Genomic DNA, 25382 nt, shown 5'->3' with positions numbered 1-25382 from the left:
AGGGACACTGCTGGCCTCTTACAGTAAGTTAGTGTTCTTCAGGTTTTCATATTTCTCACCACTGATTATTACCCAACACTGGAGCCATTTATCATAGCACGTGTATTGTTCTTCTCATAATAGAGAAATCTCTCTTCTATACTTATGTCTCTATCGAAATTTGGAAAACAGAAAACTAGAGGGCAGAATATTTCAAGAAAATGGATATATCATCATCATCATCATCATCATTCTCCTACTGTCGCAAGCTTCTCTCTTCCACAAAAATTTTAGCCTTGAGAGAATTTCAGGACTCATTGATTATAATGGGCTTTTTGCGAAAGAATCTAAGTTCACTCTAAGTAGATTCTATCGGGCAAAACAAAATTCCCTCTTAACAAAAAAGAAAAAAAAAGAAAGAAATCCCCAACAATCCCAAAACAAATTTTTCAGTTGCTTGACTTTCTGGAAAGAAAATAAATGCTAATAAATTGGTTTTGCATTCGTGCAAAAATTGGGCTTCTTCGCTCTGACTGTAATCTAAAGCTGTTTTTTACGTGGGGGTATTGGTTTTGGTGGCATTGAGAGGAGCAGTCACAGTGTTTTAACCTTTCAGATAGCCTGTGGGACAGAGTTTAAAACATAGCAATGTTAGGGCTGCCAAAGACTCACTCATTGGAAGAGAGGTTGATCCTCTTGGGGGCTTCTCTTTAAAAATGACTTTAAAGGCCCTCACTCAGAGGACCACAGATATAAAATCTGACTTTCAATCAAATGGGGCCTAAAATGTGGCGAAGGTGGCAGGGTGACCCAGAGGAAAGGGGACATGATGTGGAGTTTGTCAAACTTAAGTCTGAATTCCAATCCTTCCTCTCCAAATTGATGTGATCCTGAGTGGGCTTCTTTATTTCTCTGTGTTCCAAGTCCCCATTTATAAAACTGGGATGAATTCTGCTTCACAGAGTTGATCTGAATATTGCATGAGAAAATATAAACTGGCCCTTTGTGAGCACTTTCAAATGTTGGTTCGATTTCTCTTTCCTGTTTCCTTTATATATAATAATGATAGCTACCGTGAACTGAAATGCTTACTATTAGCCAGACTAGTGCCTCGTAACTTGACTTCTAGTTTTCCCCTGGTTTTTTAGTTGCTCCAGTCCTTTTCCCAGCATTTCAATACACTAGACCAGGAATCTTTTTCTGTAAAGAGCCAGGTTAGAAATATTTTTATATTTTTGACCATCTCTACAGGCAAAGGGCTCAAGGGTCAGAGGGTTCTACAGTCTCTGTTAGATTGCCCGCTTCGCCTGCCATTGCAGTATGAAAGCAGCCATAGACAAGATGTAGACAAATGTATGTTGCTGTGTTCCAATAAAACTTATTTAGAAAAACAAAGAGCTAGACCAGGGGCCAGAGTTTTCCAACCCTTCCACTTGACTATGAATCTTCAGCATCCTATACATAGTTCTTGCTGTCCTAAGGCATAGTTAAAATTTCAGTTGGTTTTAGGAGGGAGGGAGGAAGGCAAAGAGGAAGAGAAGAAAGAAATAGCAAGAGAACTTAAAATGAATTTATAAGCTGTATACCATTATATTCCACTACATATAGAGAAGATTCTTTTTCTGCTTATCTTAAATCTATATACCTCAACTAAAATATATACCACTTACCACTTCTGTCATCTCAAACCTAGTAAGACTAGTTAACATTTCTTGATCACTTTTTTTCACTCACTGTGGGCTTTGTGTCAAGTGCCTAACACGCACTATTCTATTTAATCCATACAATAATCCTATGAAACGAAAGTAATTGTTAAACACATATTTTAGTGAGCAAATTGAAGCTTAAAAGAGTTGAATGATTTCCCTGGTGTCACAGAGCTCGTAAGTTAGGGAGCTGGGATGTAAGTCTAAGCAGCTGGACTTCACAGTTGCTCAACTTCTCAGCCTCAGTTTCTTCACACATAAAAAATGGATTATCCATCTAAACCTTAGTTTCTCGGAACGATTACAACAGTGAAGGTATCTGAAAGTGCCTGGGTCAGAATCAGGGAGCACTTAATCAGTTCTCTTTTCTTTCTCTACCATAGCATTTGGGATTATCCAGAAATTATTAAATATTTATTGATTACCCACTATCTTGTCGGGTTTAACCGATCTAGAGCCACTGTTTCGTAGGAGAAAGACATTTTAGTCCTGACTTTGCCTCCAAGGATGTGTGACCTTAGGGAGCCTTTGGTGTTGGGTTTCCACTCTGGAAAATGACAGGTTTCTGCTCAGCCTTTCTGACAATGCTGTCTTATTTACACCAGAACCCACTTGATAAAATGTACACTTCCAGACCCTACCCAAGACCAGACTCATCAGGATCTTTTGGAGTGGGGCTTAGGTTTCAGCATTATTATCCCCAACTATAGTTTCAAAATAAGTATTAAACCTACAAAAAAGTTGAAAAAAATCATACAATGAACCCTATCTACCTTTCACTAGATGCACTTATTGTTAATTTGCTTCATAGATCTTTTTTTCTCTTGCTTGAGAAAAAATATTTGAAAAGTCAGACTCCATTTGAAAGTCAGTTCATAGGTTGCCACGTTTGCTTGATAATTCCTCTCTCTCTCCATTTGAAAGTCAGTTATGGCCATCATTTCACCCCTGAACATATCAACGCATATCTTTTAGGAACAAAGATGTCTACAACCATAACACCATTATTGCACCCAAGGAATTTAATTAATATTGATGCTATTATGTTATCAGATATACAGTCTATATTTAAATGTCTTTAATTACTACCAAAAAAAGTCCTTGTAGTTTTTCTTTGATGATCTAATCCAAAATCTTGCATTTTATTTGATTTTCATGTCTCTTTCACTTCCTTTTGTTTAGAAAATTGTTTTTTGTCTCTCATGACTTGATATTTTCAGGGAGTTCAGGCCACATGTTTTCTAGAATGCCCCTCCATCTGGATCTGCCTGCTTTCCCATACCTATATTTCTAGGTGGTAGATTAGATCGAGCATTTATATTGTACTCTGTGTACCTTTATTGGAACACATTCTAAGGACAAAACGAACTGCAAAAAATTTTGAACTTACTAAGTAGGTTTGCTGTTGGTATTGCTACTGGAATAGTAATAGTAATTCTGAAACAATCTCTTTCTATATTGTAGGACATGGCAAAATAAATAAATACCTTGACATTTTTGAAAACCAGATTTCTCATACATTGGGTGATAAAATATGGAATAAGGAGGAGCCAGCCTGGTGGCATAGCAGTTAAGTTCACACGCTCCATTTTGACAGCCCGGGGTTTGCCAGTTCAGATTCCGGGCGCAGACCTATGTACCGCTTATTGAGCCATGCTGTGGCAGGCGTCCCACATATAAAATAGAGAAAGACTGGCACAGATGTTAGCTCAGGGCCAATCTTCCTCAACAAACAAACAAACAAATATGGAATAAGGAAAAGTAAGAAAGAATCTATGATGTCAGATTTGAATTGGGGGTATGAGTATGAACTCTATCTACTACCATAGTAGAAATAAGCACATCTAGTCGTCAGATCTTGGTTTTTAAATAACATTTCACACTAAAAGGAACCAGGGCTCCTTAAGGAATGACTGATTATGGGGTTAGGTAGATAAAATATAAGTTGATCCTGGAATAACTTGTTATGTCAGAAAGAAAAAAATGCTTAATGATAATGGAGACTTGTCAAAAGAACACAGGAGTCAGCTTGAAGAGGCTCACATTTGGCATATCTGAGCAGAAAAGAGAATAATAATAGTAATGGGTCATAGCACAGTAAATAGGAATTTATATCATAGTGAAATTAAAATCAACAGCAATAGAAGGAAGTATATATGGAAGAATCTATATTTCAGAAGTCTGCGAATAAATGTTGAAGGGATTATTGAATTCGATGCTTTTTTTAACATGCTCCCAGGTGGTTCTAATTCCCTCCTAAGTTTGAGAACAACTGCTAGGCATTACCTTGAAGCACTTTAAGGCTATAATAGCTATGAAATCTGAAACATAGCCCCTGCCCTGAGAAAACTGATACTGAACAGAAATGTATGAAAAATGAAATTCTAGCCAGCCTGCGATGATTTGTTTTCTCCTGGAAGTACTTCTGCTAGTATTTTCCCTGCTATTTTCTCCACCAGTCATTCTGGCTGCTCCTGAAGCTGGCTGTTCCATTCCAGCGTGGTCCTGGGAGAACTCCTGCCCTCTTACTTCCACCACAGTCCTCTGCCCCCGAAGTGCAAAATATTGACACCCACAGAAAAGCGAAAAGGAGGCAGCTGCCTGAGATTGTCTCCAGGCTCTGCCTTTTGCTTATTCTCGTTTTCTTCACCTCTTCACCAGGCAGACCACAGCTTGCAGGCATCAATGCTAGGCCAGTGGACACTGTATGTAAATACAGTGTCTTGCGATGCCTCAGAGGGCTTAAATTCTCATTCTAGAAGTAGGGCAGGAACCATTTGCCTGTAAATGTGTCTTCTGCCTCTGGGCTTCCAAGTTTTGCAATTACTTGGGGCTATTTTTGTATAGTTCTAATTCAACCATGCATAGAAGCCATTCAAAAGTGAGCAAATAGTTACGAATTTCTCTCCCTGTAATCAATCTTTTCCTTTGCTTCCCACATCCAAATCGAGTGCCAGACCCCGTCGATTCTGCTTTCAACATTTTTCAAGTATCATCCTTGACTTTTCATTTTCTTTTGGCCATATTTTGAAGATGCGTATGGAAGAAATTGATTTCCTATTCTTCTTCACCATCCCACCAGGACATCTATGCCTACGTAAGCCAACTTGCTAAAGTTCCTAGTGTGGAGTGGGATATCTTGCCTACTAGGATTTCAAAGAGCCATTTTGTTCAACATGTCTTTAATATGGGATCTAACCTACCATTGCACAGTTTTAAAAAAGGGTCAAATGTAAAATCCCTTAAGAAAAGTGACTTAAATTTATATTATAGATCCCAAATGACTGGTATAAGGCTTGTTTCAGCAACAGCAGTTATGAAAGGGAAGTAAAAGAAGAGGAGCTCCATGAGAGAAGGTGGGAGATAACCATCTAAGCACTTTAAATTCCGCCCTGGGCTACTCCTGCTCCTGGGAAAAGTCCCCACTACAACATTCTAAACTCAGTGAGCAATCAAATAACTCTCACCTGAATCACTGGCTGGCTGACAGTCTGCATGGTGGGTTATCTAGTTTATCAAGGATCCACCCAGGCAAATGCCAGGTGGTGTCTGCAAACACATTTAAAATTGATAATGCACCTGTTAGCCAATTGGGGCACACCAGAGAAGACAGAACTTGCTCAGCCTCTCTTCCTGTGCCATCCCTCTGTCTTAGGGCTTCATCTTTCCAATAAGAATCACTAACCCAGTATTATGATTTGGAATCAGAGGCTGGCTGCTTCTACCCATTCATGCTCAGCACTGCAGCCCTGGCATTCCCCCCATGTACTCTTTGTGTACAATCTGTCTTCCTGTCTTAATTATCTTTGCATCTTTGGGTCGGCCTGCCTCCGGTACCTTCCTCAGTTCCTTAGAAGAGTAGGTACTTAGTAAGTGTTTAGTCAATAGATATTTACGTGGGTATTCCTTATCTCAGGGGTTGTGAATTTCAAGCACCTCTCCTGCTCCTCTCTCCTTCTGTTCTCTCATTTTCCCCCAGATATCAAAGAGCTCTCCACTTTTCTCTTCTTCACTATTCCCCTTGTATCTGCTCTCCATCCTGTATATTGAATAATCCCCCTAAAGATGTTCAACCTACCCTTTAGGAAACAGTACCAAAAGTACAATCATCACATTTTCCAAATCTGAATATTGGAGCATGGGTTCGAACCAGTAGAAGTTTAATCAGTAGGTAATAGGAAGTAATATTTGAAACAAGACTGTCCCTGACAATCTAAAATGTGTGGTTGTTGAAGCCCAAAGGGGACAAGGAGAATGGTCTATGTTGTAATCCTCCACATGGCCCTATCTTGCGTTTTGGTCCAGCCTATCTCTCTAATCTCCCCTCCCAACTCTCTCTTCCTGCCATGGGCCATGCTGACCTCCTTTTGGTCCTTTGAACCAGACAGGTTAGTTCTGTCTCAGGTGCTTTGCAAGGGCTCTCCCTTCTCCCTGGAACCCTCTTCCCTAGATCTTTGCAAGACTCTCATCTTCTTATCATCCATGTCCCAGCCCAAATGTCACCTTCTCCCAAAGACTTTCCTTAACAGCCACTGCCTCCAGATGTCCCTTGCCCTAAGTCACTCTTGACCCTATAACTCTGCTTTATTTTCTTCCTAGAATTTACTTCTCCAAGCAAGTATCTTATGTTTGCAGTCTTTCTCCACCTCCACCCTACCATCCACTACAATGGAAGCCTCACAGAGCACATCTTTGCCAGTCTGTCTGCTCCCGTATCCTAGCACCTAGAACAGTGCCCTGGGACATGGTAGGGGCACAACAAAACTGCGGAATGAATGGATGGACACTGCCCCTTCTGCCACAGGCTGCTGCTCACTCATGTATGCTCGGCTCTGTGGAGCGGAGAATTGTATGATCAGCTCTTGCAATTCTAAGTCCACCCAAACCTCTGTAGGAAATGCACCTCCCACAGGAAAGGGGAACACACGGAGGATCCCAGCTTTGGCTGGATAGGAAACGGAAGTCAAAAGTTTAGGACAGAAAGAGGAAGCACAACAGGAGACACAGCTAAGCAAAAGAAATCTGCTTAAAAAATAAAAATTAAAAAAAGACGGGACCTTCGAGTGCAGTGGTTAGAATACTGAAATTGGACTGGTAGTCATGATGACCCAGTTGAGGCTTTGTCCCAAACTCACTGTGTGGGATTGAGTCCATCACTGCTCTATGCTGAGCTTTAGGTGCCACACTAATAAAATGAGGAAGCTGGAAGTCTCTTTGGTCCTTTCCAGTGACATTCTTTAAAAGGGGAGACCTAGGAGCCTATGATCTGTCCTAATTGTAAGGGTTCTGCGGCTCCACTGCAGTACTCTCAGTCCCACTAAGAACTAAGAAATGAGGTAGGTAAGGTTTACCTTTGAGAGTCAGTATTACTCATCGGAGGCCAGATATGCAGAGCTGTCAGAGGGATAAGGTAGGACTTCCAGGCCAGCAAGACCGCACAGTCAGCAGTTTTAACATCTTAACGTGTCTAAAGAAAAAAAATGTCCATTAGGGGAGGGGGAGTTCTCTAACCTTGGAAAGGAGAGGCCAGAGACCAGGGCTGGCTCTGCTTTTCCATATGCAGCCTGGAGGAAGGGTCTTCACCGCCAGAGCTTCCCTCCCAATGCAAAAACTGGCCTCAGTGCAAGATGAACATGATAGCTTACAGGCTCCGAGCATTCTCAGGAGAGTGCAGGACAATCGTTAAGAGTCCAGACTCATCAAAACTGGCTTCAAATCCTGACTCTGCCATTTACTAGCTACATGACCTGTGCAAGTTATTAAACCTGTATCTCTATTATTTCACCTGTGAAATGGGACTGATGATAAAAGTAAGTATCCCCAAGAATTGCTGGAAGAATTAAGTCAATATATATAAAACACTTGGAATAGGGGCTTTACTATAATTCCATTGGCAAAGCCATCTCTGGCCAGTGTGCATGCCTGAGGCCTAATGATCTTAAATATTTGTCTCCCCTCCTTCCAATGTCATTTTCAACAAGCAACCTACTCCTTCTTATGTGGGTTTGCTTACACAGAAAAAATGTGCTTATCACAGAGATTCTGAGAAATTCCCATCCCAGAGCCTGCAATGTTTTATGGCAAATCGATAAACTACTTCTAGTTATGCCTGGGCCTCCCACTTTGCTGGACCACAGAAGCAAGATACAGGCATAATGCAAATGGAGGATTTCGGTCCAGGGGCAGAACTGTTTTGATTTTCAAATCATCTCACTGGCATTCTGGTGCCTATCTCCGCCTTACTGTCCTTGGGTTAGAATGCAGACACGTAGGCTCTGATTCTCCTGTAGAGCAACGCGCCTGAGTCCTCAGTCTCTAAAGCAGAGGGCAGAGGGTTTACCCACCCAACAGTGTATCAGCTCCCGGTCTGATCTTGCCCACAGTGGCTGCTGTCCCTGCCACGGGTGCCAGCTTTACATGAAAGAATAAAGAGCTTTTGTAAGACTGGTGGTCTAAAAATATAGGAAAGGAGGCACTCCAAGCTTTAATCCAAGGGTTCCCACTGGCCTGGCTGCATTGACTTCCCCTCCTCAAAAAAAAATGTCCAAGTGTTTTCATTTTATTCTGTGACCTCCTGGGAACAGCAGCCACCCTTTAGGGATTTGTCTGAGTTTTAAACATTCTCAATTAAAAGTGTGAGTCATTCTGGAAGGGTTAGAGAAACTTCAGTGAAGATACACATCAGTGGGAATATGTTCAAGGAGATTTCTTTCCTCCTGACACCTTGCTGGACTGAGTTTGCCTTTAGCAGTTGCGAGAGTTGTGAGTTTCGTTTTGTTTCGTCGTTGGAGACAGCTGAGAGAGAGCTGGAAACGGGAGGTGAAGGAGAAGGGCGAAACACTTCAAGAGATCCATGAGACCTGCTCAGCGCTGGAAGAGAACTTGAGAGGTTCAAGGACCAGGAGGACCCTGGGAGGTTCAGCTATGACATGGGTTATGTGGGCATTTCCAGATTGGCCTGGGAAGGTAACCAATAATTATGATATCTTTCCTCTGGAAAAATGCAGCTTGAGCTCCCAATAAGTAACCTGTAAAGGGACTTCGGAGGTACAATGCATTGCAAGTGAGCTCTTAAATGGTGGACTTCCTACACTGGATCTTGGGAAGAAAGAGAAAGTCCCAAGAAGCATTTGGGGCGGCACAAGGAGCATACAAAGTGTTAGAGCCGGAAGCACATTTGCCCCTGGGCTCTGGGGCAGGCAGAGACCTGCTGAAAAGCCCAGCTGGCAGAGACACCTCTCCAGAGACCCCGCAGAAAGATGTCCTGCATTTAAAGAAAGGAAGTTTCGGGCGCTGGGGTTAGGCTGACTTTTCATTTCGGGTTCTTGGGACAGCCTTGCCTCTTGACTCTCAGAGAACCCGGAGCCTCCGTTTGAGTTTACCTGAGTCCTTGCGGAAAGGAGAGACAAGTAAGAACTCAGCAGGAGAAGCCAAGCCTTGGTGAGGAAGCCAGAGTGAGGAGATCTGGATCCAGATACAACGGGGGGTTAAGACTGAGGGACAATTCAGTGGATGGTATGAAAGGGATGGGGGCTTAGGAGCATCCAGCGAGGGGACCAAGGCAGCACACATAGACCGGGCAAAGGTGCGGTGTGAGCGTCCGCGGAAAAGGGAGAGTCGAGAAGAGAAGGCTGGGGCGGAGTGGCGCGAAGGCTCTGGGAAGCTGTCCCTAAGGCGCCGCGCGCTCCGAGGAGGAAGGCGGCGTGAGCGTGTGACCGCCGAGGCTGCGGCGGCTGGAACAGGTGAGCGGCCGCCGGGTGGTGGGTCCCCGCCCTTCCCCGCGAGCGTGCCTCCTCCTACCGACTCTCTCCGGCGGTTAGCTGTTCCGCGGCTCCCCTTGGTTTGGGGTTTTGCAACGGGCAGCTGGCTTTTTTTTTCTTCCCTCCCCTGTTTCTGTCTCTCCTTCTTCTTTTAGGTTGCTCCACCCCGCCCAGGATCAGGCGAGGGGGAACCAGCTTGGCTGCGGCTGCCAACTCGCGCCGAGTGCGTCTGCAACTCCCGGAGTGGAGTCTCGCGTCCTGCCTCGTCCCCGCGGGGCGCGCGCTCCTCGCTCCCCCAGGCCCCGCGTCCTCCCCCCGCAACCCTTCCCCACTTTTCCCCGCTTTTGCAATCACATGGCATTTTAAGAATGCCGGAAAGATGGCGGTAGCGGCGGCGGCGGCGGCGGCGGCGGCGGGGCCGGCCGGCGCGGGAGGCGGCCGAGCGCAGCGGAGCGGGCTGCTGGAAGTTTTGGTGCGGGATCGCTGGCACAAAGTTCTGGTGAACTTGAGCGAGGACGCCCTGGTTCTGAGCTGCGAGGAGGGCGCTGCGGCGTACAACGGCATCGGGACCGCCACCAATGGCTCGTTCTGCAGGGGCGCCGGCAGCGGGCACCCGGGCGCGGGCGGCGCGCAGCCCCCGGACTCGCCCGCTGGGGTCCGCACCGCCTTTACCGACCTGCCCGAGCAGGTGCCCGAGGCCATCTCGAACCAGAAGCGTGGCGTGAAGGTGCTGAAGCAGGAGCTGGGCGGGCTGGGCATCAGCATCAAGGGGGGCAAGGAGAACAAGATGCCCATCCTCATCAGCAAGATCTTCAAGGGGCTGGCGGCGGATCAGACCCAAGCCCTGTACGTGGGGGACGCCATCCTGTCGGTGAACGGGGCCGACCTGCGGGACGCCACCCACGACGAGGCGGTGCAGGCGTTAAAGCGCGCGGGCAAGGAAGTGCTGCTGGAAGGTAAGGGGTTAACGCCGCGCGGGCTGTGCTGGGCGCGCACACACCCACTCGCCCTCCCGCCGCACCCTCACCCTCACCCAAGTGTCCTCACACCCCAGGGGGCTGGGGGTGGGAGGTGGCATGGAGTTTTGACAACTTTTACCCACCTGGGGGCAACTTGACCCCACCTACAGTCGTTACAGGCTTTGATCCAGCGGGGTGTATGAAAAGGCTAGGCGAGCAGGGTGTCTCGAACTCCTCTGTGCCAAGCGCCGGTCTCTTGCTAAGTGCACGTTCCCTCATTTTGATCTGCGGATAATCCAAGTGCAGTGTAGGGGCTGGGAAGTGGAACTGGAAATTAAGGTAGATGTCCACGTTACCAAGTGAGCTCACTGAGTAATCGCAACTCTGATGGTTTTCTGCTTTGGCACCATTTTCTCCTCTGAAGCCTGGGCAACTCAGCTAAAAGGGTTGAATCCTAAAGGGACCAGAGAGGGGTGACAATGTTTGAATGCTGAAACTCCGACCACTCTTCTAGACTTCCCTCCTTGCCGACAGGAAACTGGGGTGATGACTGGGGAGCTGTGCCACGGGCTGGGAAGTTGATGCAGAAGTTCAGTTGTGCTGCCAGGGGTTTGGCCGGTCGGTCTGGATTCCAGGTTGCTCTGGGTGGAGGGTTGGTGAAGTGGTTTTTCTGTCTCCATTTCTGGGAGTTTTTCTGGAGTGGTGTGGAAACAACTTGGCATTTATAAACAATTTCCCTTGCGTGTGCGGCATCTTAAAGACTTCTCTCTTGGGATCTGATGTCCACAATCCCCTAATTATTGAATGTGAATAGCATAGGTAGCATCATTTTGTACGTTTTTGTGGTTCTTTGGTGTTACATGAGGGAGAAAGAGAGTAGGGAAGTTGGGGATAATGCGTTCTCCTTTCCACCACAGCTGTATTTCTCACTTGATATCTGCCTCCCTGCCCCTTAGCTGGCTTTGTACATATCTCTGTCAGCACTGATATTGTGTAATTATTTCGTCTATCTACTCAACTTCCCCTCAACTGTAGACTGAGTCGTCCCGGGTCTTTTATTTAGTTATGGGTCGTCTCCCTTGAGCTTAGATGCTCAGTGACAAGCATGCTGAGTGAGTAAATGACCCCATAGCCATTGAAACAGAATGTTTCAACTGAGACCTTGTAAACTGGTGGATGGTTTAAATCCTAAATTAAGGGCTCAAGTCCATTTCCTGCTCACCAGTTGTGGTGCTGGCCTGTGAAACTGAGAAAATTCAAAGTTGGGAAACCAACTTTGTTGTGGGTGACAGCTGATGCAACTCTCTGGTACGTGATGGCCCACCTCCTGGCCTAGAATACAGAGAATTTCCCCCCCCCTTATTTGTCTAGAGGATTTGTGATGTCTTCATATTTAATTGCTATCCTGGATCCAGAAAGTGGAAAGTTGTTTGCTTTGGCTTATGATTAACATAAGTAAACAGAAAAAAGTTTTCTTGATTCGAGTGTGTGTTGGATTGTGTGACAAGGGGCAGGTGGGATCTGTGGCAAGTGGAGTTTGGACTATAAACTGCTGGGCAGCTGCTCAGTTTCAACATTTACTGTAAAATATCGGGGGGACAAAAGGCAGGTCATTTTTATTTCAGGCACTGCCCTGCATTATGCTCTTTTTTTCCTGTTCTTCCCCTTGGTTTCAATTTAATGAATAATGACTTAGCAAAGAGGTAAAAAATATCTCTCACCCAAAAAAGAGGAAGAAAAGATGACTCTCTGCAGTTGAAAAGAAACTTAAACAAAGAAAAAAAAATCAAGCAGTTATGTGGCTTTATTGACGCCGCAACTGAAAAGCGAGTTTTGTAAAAACCTCTCATAGGACAGTCTTACAACACGTTGTCATGTGCTGCAGGTAGGACATCTGGGAAAGACCTGTGGGCCTCCTGGATATGAACCATCGGGCCTTATCTTATCCCCAACCTGAGTTGTCAGAAATCCGCTGCTACTACGAGAAGCAAGTACCGGAAGCACCCAGCAGTGTCTCATATTCTGAGGCGAAGTGTTGGTCCTAAACGTGGCGGGAGTAATCGTATACCATCCAGTCAAATATCACACATTGTCTCTTTTGTAGCTTGGCCTAGTGCATGGATTCCCAGCTGAAAGGACTTGTCAGAACCACCCAAAGGGCTTTTTAAAATCACATACCCACTTGCCCATATTCTGAAATGCAGTCTTGATTCCAGAATTTCTACATAGGACAGGCTTTGCAGACGTAATTTAGCTGGACCAGAGGGCTCAGGGAGATTTTTTTTTTAAAGATTGGCACCTGAGCTAACAACTGTTGCCAATCTTTTATTTGTTTTCTGCTTTGTGTCCCCAAACTCCCCCCCCCCATAGTTGTATATCTTAGTTGTGGGTCCTTCTAGTTGTGGCATGTGGGACGCTGCCTCAACGTGACCTGACTAGCAGTGCCCTGTCCACGCCCAGGACCTGAACCCTGGGCCGCTGCAGCGGAGCGCGCGAACTTGCCCACTCGGCCACGTGGCCGGCCCCAAAGGGAGATATTTTAAAAATAAATTTATGCGGAAAATGCACTGTTTCTTACTTAGATTGCTTTTTTTTGGTTGGTTTGTCTTTTGAGGGAGCCAAATGGTGGTTAGTTTAGTCCTCAACCGCGGCCAATACGCACCCAGTTACGTGACAAGCGCCCCCTAGTGGAGAGTCACCACCTCTCCTGGTGGAACGTCCTGTGAAATGAAACCTTGAGGAGCAAGTTTCTGCCTGCATTCTAGGGATGGATTCTGCCATAGATTCTGTCACAGAACGATCTTAACCTCCCAGCCTCAATGTCTTCTTCTGAAAATTGCGAATAAAGAAACTGGCTTGGGGCTGGCCCGTTGGCGCAGCGGTTAAGTGCGCACCTTCCGCTTTGGCAGCCCGGGGTTCAGCGGTTCGGATCCCGGGTGCGGCCATGGCACCGCTTGGCAAAGCCATGCTGTGGTAGGCGTCCCACATATAAAAGTAGAGGAAGATGGGCACGGATGTTAGCTCAGGGCCAGTCTTCCTCAGCCAAAAGAGGAGGATTGGCAGCAGTTAGCTCAGGGCTCATCTTCCTCAGGAAAAAAAAAAGTAAAAACAAAAAGAAAGAAACTGGCTGGACATACTTGCTCACAGGGCTGCTGTCTGGAAGAGCACTCTGAGAATAATTCATCAGTTACTGGACTCAAGATGTTCTTCCCCACTCCTCACCTGAGCAGGAAACAGCAATTGTGTGGGCTACTCAAAAGGAGGTCCAGGAAAGAGGACAGAGGCTTAAAACCTTAACGCACCCAGGGTCTGGCTATCACGAGGGGGCTGCTGCGATATGGCCCAAGTTTGCAATGTAACAGGGCCTCCATGGTTGAACACATGGCCAGCAAGGAACCTAAATTGCAATTCAAACCTAAAATAAATGTGTATAAACTATGCCAGTTAAGTCAGTGTTTAACCAAATATACTTCAAGGTTAAGATCAGAGATCTTCACACTATGAACCCATTTCCCATTACAGCAAGTGGGAGTAGGGACCCTGCATTCAGCCATGCAGATATTGAACCCGTAACTCCAGGAGGCACCATTCACACAGACTACAATGTGAAGGGCGCCCTCTGGATTTGGGCAGGACACACCTACATAGACATCCCTGGCAGCTCGGGGTGGGGGCAGGGATGAGATTTTTGCTCTCCTATTAATAGTAAAATAGTAATTTGAAATATATCAACCTTTTTGTGACTCAAACTACAATAAAATTAGTTTCTCCATGACTTCGTCGAGATCAAGGAGTGCAGAATGTTCTGGAAGACTCACACTGGGGCAGGGAGGTGGGGTGTGGACAGAATCATCTTTGAATCCAAAAGGTCTTCTATAGAACTAGACCAGGAAAAGTGGAAACTTGAAGGAGAAAATCAGAGACTGTTGTTGAAATAGCCTTGTCTATCAAAGCTTTCCCCCCAGTACTGCTCCCGGAAATGCACGGCTGTTGAGATCATCAAAAATGTCACTTTCACAATCAATTTCTCCAGTGGTGGCAGTGGAGATGGGGGGCAGGGCGATGGGATGCCAGGGAGGGGCAGTGATTTTGCTGGCGTAAAATCTCAGGATTGGAGGAGAATTTGAACTTTAAGGAATCTTACTTTGTTTAGGCTGTACAGATTCTTAAAGAATACCCAAGAACCCTGGAATGAGGGTCTTAAAACTTGAGTTCTTACCATTTAACTAATAGTTACACTTTTTACAAGATACTTTATTTCTTTTGGCCTTGGTTTTCTTCATTGGAAAGCTAGGGAGCTGGATTAAGCCATCTCTAAACCTTATTTCACCTTAAATCCTATAAATTCAGACCCGGAATATTTTGAATAGCAAATTTTCCTGACACTCCTTTTGTTTTTATGAAATGAATTTCATAGATAATATAACCTAACTGTAATTTAAACTTAAAAATCAATATAATGCCCTATTATTATTATATTATTAACATTAATAAAATGGAGACATGATGTAAATTAGAAAAAATGTTCAATAGATAAATGCCTGGTATAGCTACACCAGAGGTCATAATGAAGGAGGTAGATGCTAGTATCTGTATGTAAACTTAACATCAATGCATAGCTACAGATAAAGATGGGTAGGGGGGTGCCATGTCATTTGGGATCTAGAAAAGTCTTGCACGGTGAAGGACTCCCTCAAATCTTGCAAGATGTCTCAGATCCCTGGCTCCTATCACTAAATGCTGGTAGTATGCTTCCATGACCCCCCCTTGACCTCTAAAATGCCTCCATAAATTTATGAACTGCTATTGGAGAGGGGCGTATTGACCGTCCACCTTTTCAAGAACCAGTGTTCTATAAGAATGCTGATTCTACTTACTACCCTACCATGCCTAACGTTTTGCAAACTCATTTTACATATGTAATAATAGCTAATACTTACGTGGTACCTAAATTGTGCCCGATGCTGTTCTAAGCACTTTACATAGACTACATCATTGGATTTTTCTTGATAACCCCATGCTATTAGTACGTCTGTTTTACCAATGAGAAAACTGAGACACAGAGCATTTAAGTTGGTTGCCAGAGAAACACAGTGAATAAATGCTGAGGCTGACATTCAAGCACAGGCCTTATGGCTTTTGATCCTCATAAACAGCCTCATGAGATAAGCAGGGTAGGGATGCTTAGCCTCAGTTTGTTGATTAGGCAAGTGAGGCTCCAAAGGTGGAATGATTTCTCCTAGTTAGGTCTTCTGCTTTCTTGTCTAGTATATTAGTTTCTACTGCTACTGTAACAGATTACCAGAAACCTTAGTAAATTGGAACACACATTTACTATCTTATAGTTTTTTAAATTCAGAAGTCTAATGCAGATATCACTGAGATAAAATTAAAGTGTCTGCAGAGCTGCTTTCCTTTCTGGAGGCTGTAAGAGAGCCTTTTCCAGAAGCTTCTAGAGACTGCTCGTATGCCTTTCCTCATGGCTCCTTTCGATTTTTCAGCCTGCGATGGTAGCTTGAATCATTTTCACTTTGAATCACTCAACCTCTATTCTGCCTCCCTCTTGCATTTTTAAGGACCCTTGGGATTACATTGGTCGCACCCAGATAATCCCGAATAATCTCCCTATTTTAAACTGATTAGCAACCTTAATTCACTTTGCAACCACAGTCCCTCTTTGCCGTGTCAGGTAACCTAATCACAGGATCTGGAGACTAGGATGTGGGAATCTTTGGGGGCCCATTATTCTGCCTAGCACATCTGGTTTGCTGAAGTTGTAATGGTACAGAGTTCCCAGGTAGCACTTCAAGGATACACTGAACCTCAGTAAATAATCACTTCCTGTCTCATTGCAAAGGAGTTCCTCATTCATTCATTTACCTATCTAATAAATTATTTATTTGGTATCTTACGTGTGCCACACACCACGAGGGCATTGCCCTCAGGAAGGAACATTCTAGTGACAGACACAGATAAGCACTGTGCAGCAAATACAGGACAGAGTAAAAAGTGCTACCTCAAGGGCAATTTGTCATGTTGGGGGTAGCCCATGGGAAGGACTTCTGGTCCATTCTTGGACAGGGCTATGGAAGGCAAGTGCCTCAAGGCAGCCCAAAAAAGAGCTTGGGCATCAGTTGTGGCTTTGTGTGGCTAAGAGGGCAGAATGTGACCTACAGACCTGGCTGAGGGAGGAGAGTGAAAAAAGACCAGAGAACTGAGCAGGGACCAAGGCTTGTAGACCTTGTTACAGAGTTGAATTTCATTCTGAGGGTGAGGTGTTTGAAGCAGGGAAATGTCATGCTCAGTTTCACATTTCAAAAAGATAACTGTCTAGGGCTGTGCTCCCATCATGAGGTTGGCAAGGTTCTAGTGAAATGATCCGGCTCCCTGTGCCCACCCGGCAGCGCTGGTATTCAGCCGCTTGACCCTGAATTATACTTAGGAGCACCTTCCCGAGCAAGCCTTAGGTTTGTGAAGTGGCTTCACTCACACTGTGATTTTGTCACCAGGTCAACCTTCCGTGGATGGTTGGACTGGTGCAATGATCCCCCTTTTGTGCAGGAGGAAGCAGAAGTGCCAGAGATGAGGTGACTGGTCTGAGGTTACCTTGTAAATGAGGGAGCTGACTTCAGATTATCTAACACCCCATTGAGGGCTTCCTGCTGCATACCACACTAACTCGAGACATCAGAGACATCAGACATCGTGCAGTGGACAAAGAGTCTGAGAGGAATAAGGCGTGGCCTCCGATTTCAGGGAGTTTACGGTAATTAAGGAGGTGGGGCATTTGAGGCTGATTGTGAAGTACTTGAGATGAGTAATAGAGATTAGTGTGATTTTGACCCCAGCATATGTAGCATAGTACCTGGCACACGTTAGGCTGTTAAAATGTGTTAGAAACGGGAAAAAATGGAAGGACAGATGGAAGGAAGGAAGAAGGGAAGGGGAAAGGAAGGGAAGAAGGAAAAGAAGGAAAGAAGGAAGGAAGGAAGGAAGGAAGGAGGGAGGGAGGAAGGGAAAGAATTTGGGAATTTAGTGACTCCTTGTTTATGACTCCCGTCCGCCACCACCACTCATGCTGTTGCCCTATGATGATAAACATTTGGCATCTGGTAATAAAAATTATGCCTTGCTCAGTAGAGAAGAGGAATAAAGACGTGACTTTATAGATCTCGGAAGCACGCACTTACCATAGACTCATCTTGAAAGACAGTTAACCGAAGAGGGGCCAGACATGATTTTAAAAATTATCGAAAAATGTAATTATCCTTTTAATGTTATATTTATAACCACCTTTCCTTTGCCCCCTCGTGACTCAGGGACCTACAAGTCTGAATATGTAAGAACGCTTTCTACCTAAGGAAATGAAAACTGTCTGCTTAGATATTTTAATTGTTTCTTTTTTAAGCCTATGTTTCAGCCTGAGAATCCGGACCATACTTCCTTCAGTGAAGCTGACCAGACCGGTCCTTCACTTGCTTATTTCTGCTGTGGTGGGGAATGCTCTTCGTGTTCAGCGGTGCGTTTTAGCAGTCACCCCACGGAGGATATATTAAAAATAACTCATTGCACCCGGCTCCACATTTGTGAGAAGCATCTAGCCGAAGCTACCAGTGGTCTGTTTGGCGAAGGGAAATTATTCTCTGGCAGCTAGTGGCCTACTAAGAATTCTATTTCAGATGATGCATTTCAAAGCAGTTAATGTTAAAGAAAAGCCAGAATTTCCCCTGCATTTATACCAAGTGTTTTATATACCCAACCTCATTACCCACTTCACTGGCTTTGATCTATAATAAGCCTTGCCTTCAGCTCTGGCCTGCAGAGTGAGACTTAAGAGAAAATATGTAATACACACCACGAAGCAAATGTCCTAACAGACACATGCAAATGAGTCCCCCTCCTGAAGTGGTTTAGACAAGATGGAAAAGTTCATGATTAATGGTGATTATAATGGAAATTAACTTGATGACCTGTACTTTAGTTAGTACTTTTTAAAACTACTTCTCCTCCCTGTGGTTTGAAGCATCATACTTAGCATGTTGATAAATGTGGGAAGCTCTATCTAAAAGTTGGCTGGTTGCTGAGTATTGTGGCAATTGGCATATCCAATTTATTTGCATTGCTGTGAAAACCCCCATTGTTTCTTCCCATGGCAATTTTTTTTCTCAAAGCACTGTAGTGCAGTAGTTTAGAGGGTGGGCCTTGGGTTTACTCTGGGCTTAAGTTCTTATTCTACCGCTTTCTAGCTGTGTGATCTTGTGCAAGTTACTTAAGTACAAGCCTCAATTTCTTAATCAGTAGGTTCATTGTGAGGAGTAAAGTGATTATGTATGTAAAGTGGTTAGCTCATGGCCTGGAACCTAGGAGGCACTAAATAATTACTAACTATATAATATGTCATATCTCAAGCTTGGCTAAGCGTTATTTTCAGATAGAAGGTTCAATCATATATGTGAAATGAAAGGTTCAGTCATATATAAAATCATTTAGGGGCAAAGGGACAGTGTGGGATTTGCCATGTTAGGGAACCAAACAATGTAACCGATGGTCTAGGAAAGTTCATTTGCCTTGTAGGGGTGAATTACGATCCTACGAGGGTGTATTTCATTGATGATTTTTAGTAGCATCAGATATTTTCCATCAACCGAACCACAGTGTAGGCTGCTGTGGTTTTGGGTGGGCAAATGTGAACTGTTTTAAAATGCTGATTATGCAGGAACAAACAGAAAAGTGTTTTGTAAAGGGAAAGCAGGCAAGTAAGGATTTAACCTACACAGCAAAATTCAAAATTCTTTCAAAAATTTTCTAGTGTTTATAGGAATGTGGAGATCTTATTAGTCAAAAGAAGCCCAAATATTTCTTGTATTAAAAATGTAAAATATTTACATAACTATTACTAAACTGACGTTATACTTTAGTTTTTTATTCTATTGTTTAGTACTGTATTTCCTGGAATCTAAGAGGCCACCCAGTGGAAGATCTGTCATTGTTTATGTACCTTAAGAGAGAAAAACATGTCTAAGATGGGGAGGCGAATAGGATATCTGCTTCAAGTTGGGACACCAAAGGGCTCTCCCTTCCACGCAGGGATAAATGAGAAACCCATCACACAGCAAAGGACAGTAAAGGACTTCACACGTCTCAGATTTGTACCGGTAGAAGGAAGAAAAGATACATCCCCTGAAATTTTGAATTGCAAGTCGGTTCTAAAAACTATTCAGGTCTGAATTTACAATGTCAGTCTGAGTTTAAAAAAAAAGTTAGGCAGATAATTTAATGTAAAGTGTTCTCAGATTGGGAGGGCCCCCATGAATGACAGAAGCAGTTATAAATATTCTCTGCAAGACCTCAGCTTTCATTCAGGCCTCCAGCCCAAATCAGAGATGCTGCAATATGAAAAAAATGGGCAGTTTGAATTGATAAGATATGGTGTATAATAGTTATACAATTGGATATTAAAATAATTTTCTTTAATGCTTGTAAGGTGGGAACTTTTTGGTAGATTGAAGCAAAAAGCTATAGAAGAATGAGATGAAATTCCTGTTCTTCTAAATAGAACAGTCCAGGGGCTGGCCCCATGGCCGAGTGGTTAAGTTCGCACACTCCACTGCAGGCGGCCCAGTGTTTCATTGGTTCGAATCCTGGGTGTGGACATGGCACTGCTCATCAGACCACGCTGAGGCAGCGTCCCACATGCCACAACTAGAAGGACCTACAACAAAGAATATACAACTATGTACCGGGGGGCTTTGGGGAGAAAAAGGGAAAAAATAAAATCTTTAAAAAATAAATAAATAAATAAAATAGAACAGTCCAGAGGGGATACAGGTATAAGTAATCAGTTGCACCTATAGAAATTACAAAGTCTGTAATAATAATAATAATAAATTTAAAGGAGTAAATGCTGTAACAGAACTTATGGACTGGCTGAGGGCACTAAGGATATCAGAAGTGGGAAGGAATGTTTCACAGACGAGATGACTTCTACAGTAGGGTTACATAAGCAAAGTGAAATTTAAAATATAGGTAATTACTTGACTATTTGGGGCCCTGCATATTTCAAATACTTTCATCTGAAGCATCCTTTCATCTGCAATGAAAATCAAGGTTAATGATTTTTCTTTTTTGTTTGCAATATCCGTATATTGTCCTCTGTTCTCTCCTTCATTCTTAGAATTTGTCTAAATCAAAATAATATATGCTTATAGCATTCCTGTGCCTACCTGTCCCCATGTCTTCTCTCCTGTTCCCCAGAATATTAGAATATGTATTTTATTATATTTAATATTTATTGATATTAATATAATATATTCATATTAAAATATCAATTCTCATAGAAGTGTAATATATATTTAGATATATATTTTCTATTTATTATATATTTAGATATACATTCTATAGGTATATAGAATATATATGTTCTAATGTTCTAAATCATATGCCTTTATTGCTGTTTCTTGATCTATCAGTTTTAGCCGTTATTGACTCAATCAGTCTGTGTTTATAAAATTATGGCCAAGTCCAATGTTGTTCCGCTTTCCAGCCAAGTCATATTCTATGATCAGGTTTCTTGCAGTTACTAACAGCTTCTCTTTTTTTTCTCATTTGCTTAGTTTTCTTATACCTGTCTCAATTTTTTTTCCAAATGCAGCTTTAGATTTATCAAATTTCTAGCAATAGTTTTTTTTCAAATGCTCATAGGTATCAGATAATCTGCCCGTTCTGTTTATTTTTCTCCTGGAGCCCTGCCACTCTGGACTGGTTCTGTCTTGGCCTGGTGCATGGCCATCTTCCTCAGGCTGTCCTTGGCTTTCTCCTGTTTCTGTTTTCCTAGATCTGGTGTCACCTTCACTTTTGGTTTACTCTCTCATTTTGCTGGAGCACGTTCTTCAGTAACTTCCTGAGAAAGAACATTTGAGAGGTAAATGTGTGAAAACATCTTTAATCTATTCTCTTACTGGATTGATACTTTGAGTATGACAGTCTAAGTTAGCTGTCATTTTCCCTCAGCAGTTTTCAGAGGTGCTGGTGAGAAGTCTTATGCCATTCTCCTTCTCTTTCTCTTCTATGTGATTGTTTCCTCTTTCTGAAAACTTTTAGTAACTTCTTTTTATCACAGATATTCTCAGTTGTATATAGTGATTGGCCTTGGTGTGGGGCTTTTGTTAGTTAATTTTCTAGGCACTTGCTGGGCACTAATAGGCTAAAGGCATAGTTCCCAAACTGTGTGCCAAGGTGCTCTAGAGTGCCCCAGTGAACTCACAAAGGGGCCATGGAATATTTTAAAATTTCTCAGAAAACGTAGCAATATCTGTTGGACACCAGGGAAACCATTAACTTGAGTTTCAATATTAGATTGCTATGTTCCTTCAGTGATGTCAACATCTTTGCAAAGCTGGGTTTTCTGCAGTGGCTGTGATTTAAAAAAAGGCACCACATGAAAAGCATCATGGAACAAGGAATGAAGGTGCAATATCCAATATGATTCCAAGGTTTGAGAAGTTGTATGGTGCCCAATAGGTGCTAAGTTTTTGGGACATAAAGATGTGCTACATTGTTTGGACTTCACTTAATAAACTGAATTGATAGGTATTTCTTTGGGCCTAAGAGTGTCGTAAAAAAAATAATTGAGACATTAATGGTGCCATTTACTGAATAGGTTGGGACCTGTGGTCGAAGACACTTACACTTCGGTTCTGAAACGTTTTCTTGTGTTATTTCTTTGACAATTCCTCTCCTCTGTTTCCTTTGCTCTCAGTGTATAGAAATCCTTTTAGTTGAATGTTGGAGTCTCTTTATTGACATGCTCATAAACTGATTTTTGTGGCTGCCTTGTTTTTTCTCCAATTGTCCTTCTCTTTTTAGTTTTGTTCTTTTTCCTAGAGAATTGCTAGATTTTTCTCTTCAACTCTTGTATTTGTTTTTATTCCACCTGTCATATCTTTAAGTTCCAAGAACATTTTCTTGTTCTCATTCTTCCTTTTTTTATAGCACCCTCTTGTTTTGTGGATGCAATGTCTTTGCTGATCTCTCCGAACTTATTAATAATAGTTTTTTGAAGATATTTTTTGCACCAGTATTGACTTTGATGTCTCCAAGTTCCTTTCTCTCTACTTCATTTTTCGGTATATTATGCATATCTGATAGCTTATATATTTTGAGATTTGTTCCATTTTTGTGTTCCCACAGAGGCAAAACCTGAAAGGAGGATCTCAGTGTAAGAAGGTTATGGGGATGGAATCCCAGGAAACACTGGTAGTCGAGTGGGAATATGAGGTGGTGAAGGGAATGAACCCATACGGGCCCCACTATGAGCCACTCAGTCAACTCTGAAGTCCGGCATATCCCAGCTGAGGGGTGAGAAAGCAAGTGAACCTTATTCACCAGCTTTGCATCCATCTTTTCTTTAAAGGCTACTGCTAGGGCATTACTTCTCAGGTACTTCAGGTTGGCATCTCTGTGAGGGTCATGCGTACTCCTCTGCCGAAAAGATGCCCTTAGGTAGAGAACTGCAGGTGTTCACTGTAAGCAGCCTTCTGCGTGTAGAGTTGACTGCAGAGGAGACATAAGGCACTGACTTAGGCTTCATCAGAATCACGTTTCTTAATTTAAAGTGTTTAGAAGAAATCACGGTGGAAAATATACTGTGCACAGGCCCAAACACGTTTCCATCCCAAGTCTTTTGTAAAGGCTGGTTGAGACATGATCAAGTTGGGGTATATTATCCTCAGGAAGCCTTTCAAGGCAAGATTTTGGCCACCTATACCTGATTTTTAATTTTTTTGGATTTGTGGTTTGCAGAGAGCCTTGTAGATCCAGTTAGTTGATTGCACAGTTCCTGTGACTAGGTTATGCACAAGTTCGATTAATTGAACCGGAGGAGAGTATTGTGTTTCTCAACCTCAGTGCTATTGATATTGTGGACTAGATAATTCTTTGTTGGGGGAGGGGGAGCTGTCTTTTGTAATGTAGGATGTTTAGCAGCATCTCTGGTCTCTACCCACTAGATTCAAGCAGCATCCTCTCCCCCTAGTTATAATAACTAAAAATATCTCCAGGCATTGCCAAATGGTCCCTGGAGGGCAACATAGCCCCCAGTGGAGAGGCGCTCATGTACAGCCCGTAGCACTGGTTCTCAAAGTTGGCCATCCATTAGAGACTTCTGGGAAGCTTTAACCCTCCTCACTGGATCCCTCCCCAAGAGATCCTGATTTTAATTAGTCAGGGATTTGCTCTGCATGTTAGTAGGCTTACAAGCTCTGCAGGTGATTCCAATATGCAATGAGGGCTGAGAACCACTGGGCGAAAATATCTGGTCATTAACTGTAAAGGAGTGAAGCAGACAGAGTCTAAGACAATCAGGCGTGGTGGGGCCCATGGTGAACTATAGTGATTAGATCTCATCTAAGGTGGGCAATGCAAGCTCCTGTTGCCTCGTAGAAGAGATCTCTTTTCTGTTTTGCCTCGAGTCTCTGGATCTTGTAGATTGATTTCCCTTTATTTGCGCTTTGGAGCACACAAAAGACGTTAACAGCACACCTCTCTTTTGATAATTCTCTTCCTATTCTGGCAACAAAGAAACTATTGAGTCACAGAGTGACAGTCAAAAGCTTGGACTCGGCATGAGCAAAGTGGACAAACTAGCTTTGTGACCTTGGGCAATAGCCGTACCTGTCTAGAATCTGGGGATTACAATAGTTCTTTATAGGGCTGATGTGAGAATTAAAAAGTGTTAATATAGAACTTAGTACATTATCCAGCACGAAGAGTTCAGAGTGTGTTGGTTATTATGATGATATGTCTGTCTTTCTCCATTAGACTGTATGATCCTAAGAGAAGGGGTCAGGTCTTATCTATCTTAAAAACTTCTCAGTTGTCTGTTGATCATTAGCCATGGCCCTAACACAGCAGGATTTGGGCAAAAGTAAGAAGCAAGCATCTTTGGTTGGTGAGATTTACTAACTATAAAATAAGGTACATGGCGTTGGGTCAATAACTACTCAAGAACATCTCCAGGCCATAGGCCTTCATTATATCAATCTCTGGTTGAAAGAGGGCCTAAATTAACAAAGCCAGATGTGCTATTCCAATCCTTACTTCTAACACTTGGAAAATGGATTTGAAGTGGATTTACTGGTTTTCAAATATTTTAAACACTGTAAGATTTTTATGTGGGTGCATAAATTATAGCTCGTGTCCCAGAATCATTATTTCTCATTTTGCTGGAAAATGTACTCTCCACAAATTTACCTTTTGCTGCAATAATCTTGGAATGACAGGAGACCGTGTTCCCGGGATGATACATTCATCAATCTGTGTTTATCAGGGGAAAACGTGAACAAACTTTATAAGTGTTCCAGGTACGGAATTAAGTTGTATATCCTTTGAAAATGCCCACAAGACCTGGAAGAATTCTCTGAAAGAAGAAACTTTTTAAAGAGTGAATCTCAGGCACTGATTTCTAAAATTCCATTCTCAGCTACTTACTTTTTTTAGATGTGTTCGTATTTATATATGTGTGTACAAAATATCCTTTGGGAAAATTGAAAGTTCCCCAGATATAGTTGTAGAGACAGATCACACGTAGAAAATGCACATAACGCTATGTGACAGCTTTACTAAATGAGGGTTACAGATAGTAAATGCTACACATATAATTAAGGAGGAATCCTGAAAGTTGAGGACAGTAAGGAAAGCTTTTGCAGAGCTCGGGCCTGCACTAGACATGGCATAATTCATTCCTGTCTGCCGCTGCCTACTTCCACGCTGTGTAAAAACGGCATGCTTGAAATGCAGAGCAGCTTTAATTCAAGTCTGCTCACTAGCCCTTTCCCACCAGGGTGGAATACTTAGACTACTGGGGGCAGGTCCCAGGCCCTGGGAAACTTCCACTTCACACGTTCCACCTGTCAATTTTCATATCCAGATCTGTTTTATTGATTTTCGGCTCTCTTCTCTGGCCTTTCTAACACTTCTAC

At 43.2% G+C, this 25382-nt stretch overlaps 1 protein-coding gene and 1 long non-coding RNA gene across 2 annotated transcripts in view; both read left to right on the top strand.

Annotated features, from left to right (window-relative positions):
- The first annotated feature begins 9285 nt into the window (after positions 1-9285).
- Positions 9286-25382, top strand: part of SNTB1 (syntrophin beta 1) — a 226486-nt gene continuing 210389 nt past the window's right edge. The window contains exons 1-2 of the mRNA XM_044743794.2: positions 9286-9427; positions 9601-10401. Of these exons, the coding sequence (XP_044599729.1) occupies positions 9825-10401 (577 nt within the window). The 5' untranslated portion in view covers positions 9286-9427; positions 9601-9824. The remainder of the gene's footprint in view (positions 9428-9600; positions 10402-25382) is intronic.
- LOC139039924 (uncharacterized) overlaps positions 10409-25382 on the top strand; it is a 53214-nt gene continuing 38240 nt past the window's right edge. The window contains exon 1 of the long non-coding RNA XR_011493324.1: positions 10409-17170. This is a non-coding gene — a long non-coding RNA (uncharacterized lncRNA). The remainder of the gene's footprint in view (positions 17171-25382) is intronic.

The sequence above is a fragment of the Equus asinus genome, chromosome 12 (genome assembly GCF_041296235.1).
Source record: "Equus asinus isolate D_3611 breed Donkey chromosome 12, EquAss-T2T_v2, whole genome shotgun sequence".
Taxonomy (NCBI): Eukaryota; Metazoa; Chordata; class Mammalia; order Perissodactyla; family Equidae; genus Equus; species Equus asinus.
This window is presented reverse-complemented; position numbering and strand designations above follow the sequence as displayed.